Genomic DNA, 9,250 nt, shown 5'->3' on the forward strand with positions numbered 1-9,250 from the left:
CCCCCCCCCCCTTCAAAACTGCTCTGGGACATTTATTTAGTTTTATGAATAGTTCATGAATCGGTCACTTTAACAGCCTACAAGCTCACTCTACTGTTTATTGCATTATATTTTGCACTACTGTTATGATCAACTCGTCCTGTTTATTCTTTATTCTGGTAATTCTGGTATTGTCATTTCCACTTAATCACCTCATCAGTACATAACTGTGACTATATAGAACCGGTATGCACACCTTCACTTTACTAAGTTTCTCAGGTTTATACTTTATATTGCACTATTGTTTACTCTGGCCTTGCACATCCATTATCTACCTCTCATCATGTTATTGTCTTCAGTCAGCGTCCCTTTGTCTCCTGTTAGTCACTATTGAGCACGTTGAATCAGAGGTCCTGCTGCTGTTCACTTTTATATTTTTTATATTTTTTTATATAACTAGTTGTGTTAGTTTATTTTTGCTAATGTTGTTGTTTGCTGCAAATTGAGTAGGAGTGTAACGCAATTTCAATTTCTATGTATGTCCTGTACATATGCAGAATTGACAATAAAAATCAATCAATCAATCAATCATGTGATCAGAAGTGTAACCTTAATGACCAATGAGATATTGTCATTGACCCATCCTCCAAGATAAACGTGCATTAATGAGGTTTCCCTTTACAGTAAGCAAAGGTAAAAAAAAAAAAATTTTTTAAAGGTGCTAAATTCTTCAGATTATTCAGATCAGTTACTGTATTTTATGCCTCGTGAACAGCACAGACTTTGGCTGGACTGCTGCGGGATGATGCGGACAGCACGAGGGAGTGACGTCGAGAGGACAAGGAGCCAGTGTGTGATAATGTCTTTTTTAGCCTCTTCAATTCTGACACTGAAGAAGAGGACTTTCATGGTTTCAGTGCAGAGGAGGATGGAGAACAGAGTGATGAGTGACTCTGGTCGCCCATCTGTGTTTTTTTTTTTTTATCTGTGTTAAATAAAGCTGTCTCCCTCATCCAGTTCAAGATGTGAGCTCAGCTGAACAGAAGTGCTCTAAGCAGTCAAGTCTGTACATATTTTAATAAAAGTGTTTAAATTATTTCTGTGTGACATCTTTCTGTGTACAGTACATGTGTTTAAATACACAGATCTATCGTAATTTTAAGCTTGCATCCGAACATTAAACGGAGCAGAGACAACAGGTGGGGCTAATTTCTTGTGGTGCCGTCGGTCAACATGATGAGGAAGTGGAGGTTCTGATGTAGTTTGCAGTTCTGCTGTGTGGGTCAGTGATTTATGCTGGCCAATCAACGGCTGCTGTCTGCTTATGTCAGAACCGAACCCCCGGTTATGCCCGCTAGAACTACCAAGAAGGTAGTCCCATAAAACGAGTTGAGTGGAGTAGTACCGACAGCGAGCGGGCCTTTAACTGGTGCCGTGTGGGGCAGAAACGATCAGTGTTGATACGGTGGCAAAGCTCAGATGTGAGATTTCAGAAATGAAGGGATAGAGTGAACTGAAGAGGCGTGGAGCAGAACGCTGCTAGTGTGACACTTCAAATGTGCGTCGGACATCTGCCTCGTGTCACTAAACTTAATGAAAAGACTAATTCTAGGGATCCTGTTAGTGGCTCACTGTTTTTTAGAAACCAACTACAAAGTTGCTGTATGTAATCATCAATATTCCCTCGGTAACAAATCTGTTTGTTGTTTACCCTCAGAATGGAGACAAAGACCCCAATGATCCTCATGAGAGAGGGGGACATTGACCCTAATGACCCTCAGAATGGAAATAAGACTCCAATGATCCGTATGAGAAAGGGGAGGGAGACATTGACCCTAATGACCTTCATGATGGAGACAGAGACCCCAATGATTCTCATGAGAAAGGGGGAGGGGGACATTGACCCTAATGTCCTTCAGAAGGGAAACAAAGACATTAATGACAGAGGGAGAGGGGGACATTGACCCTAATGACCTTCAGGATGCAGACAAAGACCCTAATGAAAGAAGAGAGGAACACTGACCCTAACAACCTTCAGGATAGAGACAAAGATGCTAATGACCCTCATGAGAGAGGGGGAAGGGGACACCAACTCTAATGACCTTCAGGATGGGGACAAAGATGCTAATGACCCTCATTACTTTATATGTTCCTTCCAAGCAGTTGGGACTTTCTTGTGGTTGGTTAATTTTATACCTGGTAGTGGAGCTGGAGGAGTCACTTCTGCGCTGACGTGACGTTTTTTTTGGAGGACTGGAACTTTCACTGAGTTTTCTTTTCTTCTTTGAAACCTTCTTTGTCTCATCAGAGGAGCTTAAAGTAATTAAAACAAAAAGTTTCATAAGATCTTGCATAACGGAAAAAAATAGTTTTGTGAATGTATTAAGGGAGAGCAAGGGAAAAGTTTTAATGAAAAACACCTACCTATGCTCTTCAGATATGTCCCTGAAACACATTTAAAGTTAGTTTATTTAACATACATTGTGTAAAATCAATCGGCGTTTGGAATGAATGTGTGAATTACGCTGGTGAAGATTCTCAGTCATCCAGGACATGGTAATTTTGAATGTATGAATTGATTTTTAAAAGTAACAATACCGTTTCTTTTTCTTCTTTCTGGATTTTTTCTTTTCTCTCTGAGGAGACGGGGAGGAACTCTCTGAACTGAATTATAAGAAAATAATAAATGTCAGCCTTTTGTCAGTCTGTTCTTTATTTATCTGCTCCAAGTCGTTCCTCTCACCTGTCTCTGTTTTTCTTTTTCTTCTTCCGACCGTGCTTCTTGGGAGGAGAATCTGAATCATCGGAATCTTCCACCAAACTGACAGAGAAATTAGGATTAACAAAATGTGCATATTGCAGCCATATTGCAATTTTCAAATTAAAATGGATTAATAGAAATGCTTTTCATTTTCAAAATAAAGCTGCACGTTTTGACTCATGAAAAAAATTAAAAATAAATCATCCAAACTGCGTTTTCATTTTCTTCTCCAAGACTGCTCAGTTTGTAAATTAATTAAAATGATAAATAACGTTTAACATTTAATTTATAAAATATATCCCTGTAAAAAGTGACCAAAATTTATTTTGAAATGTCAAATTTAAAATAAAACGAATTAGCAGACTCATAAACGAAATTGCTCATAGATCATCCAAACTGTTTCATTTTAATCTCAACACTACTCATTGTGACAACTACAGAGAAAACTAAGAGGAAACTACTTTTTCATTTTCACGCCCCGCCCTCGTTCCACAAATCACTTTGAATTAGCAATTCCTCTGCTGCCTCACACTGCGAGTAGGACCTGGATGCAGCAAACAGTAAGGAGGCAGCAGAGGAGATGTCACTCTCCTGAGCCGCTTGGAATTGTTAATCTAATCGATTGATGGAACACTTTTTGCATGAGCAGCGCGTGAAAATGAAAAAGCAGTTTTCTCTGTAGATGTGTCACAACGAGCAGTGTTGAGCTGAAAATGAAACAGTTTGGATGATCCATTAGCAATTGCATTTATGAGTCTGCCAAGTCATTTTAATTTTCAAATTTGACATTTCAAAATTAATTTAGCTCATTTTTACATATATATATATATTTTATAAATTAAATGTTAAACATTATTTTATTTATCTTTTAATTTACAAATTGAGCAGTCTTTGAGAAGAAAATGAAAATGCATATTTATTTTCTAAATTTTATTTATGACTCAAAACATGCAGCTTTATTTTGAAAATGAAATGCATTTCTCTTAATCCATTTTCATTTGAAAATTGAGACACATTCGCTTCCATAAGTGATCCGTGAGAACACGTTGATTCACTCCGTTTGTGTTTTTCAGACCCTCTTACGTATATTTCTGCTGCTGCAGCCTCTCTCTCTCCAGGCGTTCCTGTTCTCTCTTCTCTTTTTCCTTCTCCTTCCTGTCAGCGTGAAAAGACGACCCATCCACGTAGTCGCTGGAGATGCCAAAAGCAGCACGAAGACGGTCATTCTTCTGTTGGTTAGCTGCAGCCAGGGCGTGTGTTTCTGTCACACTGAAAGGACACAACAAGCTGTTTTATATCTCCAAGGTGCATCACGAACAAACACCACACTTCAGAGGGGACCTCTTTCCTTCTACCTAGGGCTGGGCAATATGGACCAAAATTAATATCTCGATATTTTAGGATAAATGGCGATATACGATATATAGATCTCTATATTTTTTCTTTCCATGAAGTAATAACAAAAATATATATTTCAGAGTCAAAACTTAGTCCCAATTGTCACACGGGCATCTTTATTAACAAGAGCTGCAACTGTACAAAATAAATGTCTGAAAATAAAATAAAGTTTTTTCCTGCATAACAAAACCAAAATCACAGCTGAGCACTTGAAAGTTAAACAGAAAACATACAGAGCAAACACAATGAAAGGCCGACTTGCTCTTTAAAAAGTCTGATTCTAATGAAGTATATTCATTCAAACTTTAATACCCTGTATTAACAAAGCTGTTAGAACGCCCACATTGGTGTGTAGTTGGCTTGTTTACGGAGCTCGGCTCGGTTTGGTTACAGCGCCTTTCTTTCTGAATTTACTAGTTCCTATGATCTTGAATGCACCGTGCATGTTCCGACGCTAGTGAACGTACCGCTCTGTGTAAAGTGCAGTACTAAGTTGGAGATTTTTTTCTCTCTCCGGGACACGGATGGAGCCTTGTTGTTCAAGCTTGTTTGTGCTTTACTGGTTTACTGCTGTGTGTAAATACCAGAAGAAACACAGCAAATAAATCACCCTAAACTGGATATATTTCTCCATGTCCTTTAATGGGAAGACGAGTGGCCCGACAACTTCATAGCTGCTCTAAAGCAGTCAATAGCTATGTTTACATGGACATAAATAATCGGATCAAACAGCCGTTCGGAATAAAAACGTGTTATGCAAACGCCCCGTTCGAGTTATTTTTTGTTTATTCAACGTGATCCAAAATAATTTGTGATCAGAACAAAACGGGTGGTTTACGCCGATTCAAAACCCGAACGGTGCGCATGTAAACACTTGATCCGTTCGTTTTTATCTGATGGTGAAAAACTGACCTAACTGTGCATGTGCGACTTTGTCATTTCCGCATGGGTAATGCTAATAATATTAGCATGTCAGGGAAGCAAAACTGGTCAATGAGCGACTCATTTCTACTAGAAATCGGCGAACAATGCAACAAACTTCCAGGCTTCCCCAAAGGCTGTGATTTCCCTCTCCATCTCCTGCTATATCACAAAGGACTTGTGAACAAACAACTCAGTCGAAGGGTTTAGGTTTATTTTGAATACGCTGGACCCAACATACGTTCTTACTCCACTTTTTTTTTTTTTGCGATAAAGCAGAACCACAACTTTACCATGAAACAACGAATGGGAGAAGCTCTGATGCAGCTGCAGCTCAAAGGCAACTGTTTTTCCTCATATTATACTAAAACTTATAGACAAGTTGTACAACAAACTTAATGTAATTTGTCTTTAACAGGATGAAGAGAGGCCAAAAAGTTTTTGTGCAGACTTGCACAGGTTTTGAATTTTTGTTAAAGATTCACCAAATATGAATCAATATGGTTAAAAACTGTGAAGTCTGTATTTTATTTTGAGTTAAAGTTTAATGTACTATGATGTACTATGGTAGGCTGAAGTCTGTGTTTATTTTTGTATTTATATACAGACCCTTTCCAAAAAATTTGAATATCATGGAAAAGTTGTTTAACTTCCATAATTCCATTCAAAAAGTTGATCTTTAATAGATGATAGATTCAGGGCCCACAATTTAAACAATTTCAAGTATTTATTTGTTTATTTTTACATAATTTGGGCTTCCAGCTCATGAAACCCACGAAAACAGGATTTCAAAAAATTAAAATAATTGGTAATGTATAACTGGTAATTTAAGTTACACAGAATGTTATGCACTCTTATATTTGTTCCTATTTTTGATATTTTCATAAATAAATGTTCTATTTTGTTTAAATTGTTGTTTAATCTTTTCATCTTGGCAATTACATAATGTAACAATTTATGACCATTTCAACAGAAAAACCGTTTCTGAATCGAAAAATTGATTTTGAAATAATCGTGACACCAAAAATCGGAATCGAATCGCCAGATACAGAGATTCGCACCCCTACCTAATAGATTGAACCAGTTCGAAATAATAAAATTTTGAAACCATCTAACGTCCAGGTGAGTGAAGGAAGGAGCAGGTTTAAACACAGCTCAGAGGAAGCTGTCAGATTATTGTTTGCTTCAAAGCTTCAGATGTGAAGCTGGACTGTCCACAAAGGTTAAGATACGAAAAGGTTCAATGAGCAGGTGTGGCCGTGATGCCACATAAATGTAGATTTTTTTACACAAAGCGTTTGTGTTGTACTTACGCTGGTTTCTGGGTGGCAGATGGAGGCGGCTCCTCCTTCTCCTGCAGCATCATGCGAAAACTGTTCACCTTCTCCTCGATCTCCTCGGCAGAATATCTGAGTGTTCAAACACAGACAAGTGTTTTAATGAAGACAGAGAGGACGCACACTGCTGTTTAGGATTTTCCACCACAGTGGCCAATTTTTCATCTTCTGCCACTTCTTTGTAGTTGAGCTGTGGAAGCCACAGGTCCAGGAGAGAATCGCAGACCTTCCCCTCCAGCTCCTCTTGGGTGGCCCCAAGGAGTTCCCAAGCCAGAGAGGATACAAGTACCTCCAGAGAGTTCAGGGTCCAAAGAGAGGTGTCTTAACCAGACAAACCTGACTTCAAAGCTGACTTCTTTCAAAGAAGCAGCAGCTTCTAATTATTGTCAAATTTCAAACAATATTATCGTTTATCGCAATAATTTCTGAGACAATTAATCGCCCAGTAAAATTTGTTCACGTGACAGGCCTATCCATGGTTCAGTGGGATTAACATGTTTAAATAAAGGTTGAATGAATGAAAAATAGAGTTTAAAGCTAAGCCTGCCAGAATGTGTGTTGGTTCCATGCAATCTGTGAGCTGTTGAACTAGACAGTTGTATACCAAGAACTGGTGTATGTTAAAAAACAGTCCAGCTGAGTATAAAAATGAATCTTGGTTAAAAGCAGAATAAATACCGTAATTTCCAGACTATAAGTCACTACTTTTTTTACAGGCTTTGAACACCACGGCTTATACAATGCTGCGGCTAATTTATGGATTTTTTTTTTAAATATTTTTTAACGGGCTAATGAGATTCATGGCATCAAAAACATTTAGCCTCATCACACCTTGGGCGCTCACAGAGCTGATCTCTTGGGGGGGGGGGGTCCTCATGACTTTATGAGACTACCTGTATAAATAAAGGTTTAAAAAAAATCTGACTAATGAAATTACCAAACAGGTCGCAGTGTGTGTGTGTGGGGGGGATTTTTGTTGAAGTTTGCTATCAATGACTTCCTGGTAGGCTTTCTTTTTTTTTTTTTTTTTACCAATAGTGTTACCGGCACCGTTAAGAAAAAAACTTAATGTATTAGTGTATGTTACTGGTACATATTTAATTAAAAGGTTGTTTTTTTTTATCTTTCTGTGAAAATATCTCATGTTACAACATGGACACCTGCAGCTTACAGACAAGTGCGGCCTATACAAGTACAAAATTATTTATTTTTAATTTAGTGGGTGCAGCTTGTATTTGGCTTATATAGTCCAGAAATTACTGTAGGTAAAATGTATTAAAACATGCAATTCACATATTGTGAATTATCATGTAAATGGGCGATTGCGTAGATACTGACAGTTTAAAGGTCACGGTACATGAAGGAAATTTATTATATACACACACATGTATTTGTTTTGCATATAAGGAACAGTATTATGCTGCAGTTTGAAAATACATTTGATTGAATTAAAAAATATGTCAGAAGCGAGGCATTGAGAAACTTTACCAGCTGTCTGTCTCATAATTTCCCTGTGTTTTACAGGAACATTTAATCTGTTTAACAGGCTCAGACCCTGGGTCTGTTACAAGTCCTCGTGACTCATTGAGACTATTGAATGAATGAATTAAATGCTGACAGTAATACATCAATCCTGGGGACTTCTTACCCCTGCTCCTCCATCATGTCCTGCAGCTCGGCACATTTCACCTCCAGCTGCCTCTTACGTTGGTGCTCCAGGATGTCGGCGTTGGGCTGCCTGTTGAGCTGACTCTCCAGCCTCTCCCGGTCCTTTTCGTCCCGCTCGCCTCCACGCTCATCCCGTGGACGCTTGACCCGCAGGCTCGACAGGTTCCGCTGCACGTAACCATTAGTTCCGCTGCCCCGCGGAGTCGTCAGACCAATCCCATTGTACATGGCTCTGCAAAAACAAAAGAACACTAAATATTCAACAATAGTTCAATAGGCGCATTAAATGCCGTTTTATAGGTTGAATTTTAGAGATAGCCTTAAGACTAACTTATGGGTTGAATTTTAGAGATAGCCTTAAGACTAACATTTAAAATTACACTTTAATTTTCTCAACGGGTTCCAGTACTCAGACTGAGACAAAAAGCAGCCAAAGTCCAAAAGAACAGCTGGAGGTCACCAGAATCACTTAAAGATTACAGGGAATATTTTTAGATATGCATGTAAATACCAAAACGCGTTGTATTGGTTGTGTTTTATTTTTTGATTAAAATATATCAGTTCATAAGGTCATAAAATAAAATAAAAACAAATCACGTCACGAACAAGATATTTTACTAAACAAATTAAAAATGTGGGCCATATCTCGACCATACGAGTGGTTCTGAACATCTCTGGACTCCATCAAACACAGATTTTAGTCATATATTATAGTTTTGTTGAGTAATCATCGAATTTCTTGCGCATCAACATGTGCGTCAAATGAGGCCTCGTAGCTCCGTCTGAACAAGATTAAATTTGTTCCGTGATTCTGTAAATAAAACCATTCGGGTCCAAAGAAATCAGACTACTAAAGCGTCTAACATTAGTGGTGACTGTTTCTTGGTCCAGATGTTAAAGGTTAGCGCAGTTTCCACCTTTGTCAGGAAGGCCCAAAAACGAAAGCCCGACTGTTCACGCCTAAAATTGCTAACGCAACGACTACGTACCAGCTTGTATTTTTCTCTCCTGAAAAGATAATTAAATCCGTGTATGAAAGATTGTGTCGTTAGACGAAGTCTTGTAGAATCAAAATGTTCGAAACCAGTAAAACCCGCGTCTTTAAAACTTAAAAAAATAACAAAATTGCTGCTAGCTCCGTTAGCTACGTGCTAGTACTCAGATACAGGAGGATGAGAGAAATCCT

The 9,250-nt window shown here is 38.3% G+C and overlaps 1 protein-coding gene across 1 annotated transcript in view; it reads right to left on the minus strand.

Moving 5' to 3' along the window:
• srrm2 (serine/arginine repetitive matrix 2) overlaps positions 1-9,250 on the minus strand; it is a 21,672-nt gene extending 12,422 nt beyond the window's left edge. Inside the window, exons 1-8 of the mRNA XM_037689151.1 lie at positions 9,054-9,250; positions 8,045-8,296; positions 6,373-6,468; positions 3,824-4,009; positions 2,723-2,800; positions 2,578-2,643; positions 2,404-2,424; positions 2,176-2,292 (exon numbers count right to left, since the gene is read on the minus strand). Of these exons, the coding sequence (XP_037545079.1) occupies positions 2,176-2,292; positions 2,404-2,424; positions 2,578-2,643; positions 2,723-2,800; positions 3,824-4,009; positions 6,373-6,468; positions 8,045-8,292 (812 nt within the window). The 5' untranslated portion in view covers positions 8,293-8,296; positions 9,054-9,250. The remainder of the gene's footprint in view (positions 1-2,175; positions 2,293-2,403; positions 2,425-2,577; positions 2,644-2,722; positions 2,801-3,823; positions 4,010-6,372; positions 6,469-8,044; positions 8,297-9,053) is intronic.

This window comes from Nematolebias whitei, chromosome 15, assembly GCF_014905685.2.
Source record: "Nematolebias whitei isolate Nwh7 chromosome 15, NemWhi1, whole genome shotgun sequence".
Taxonomy (NCBI): domain Eukaryota; kingdom Metazoa; phylum Chordata; class Actinopteri; order Cyprinodontiformes; family Rivulidae; genus Nematolebias; species Nematolebias whitei.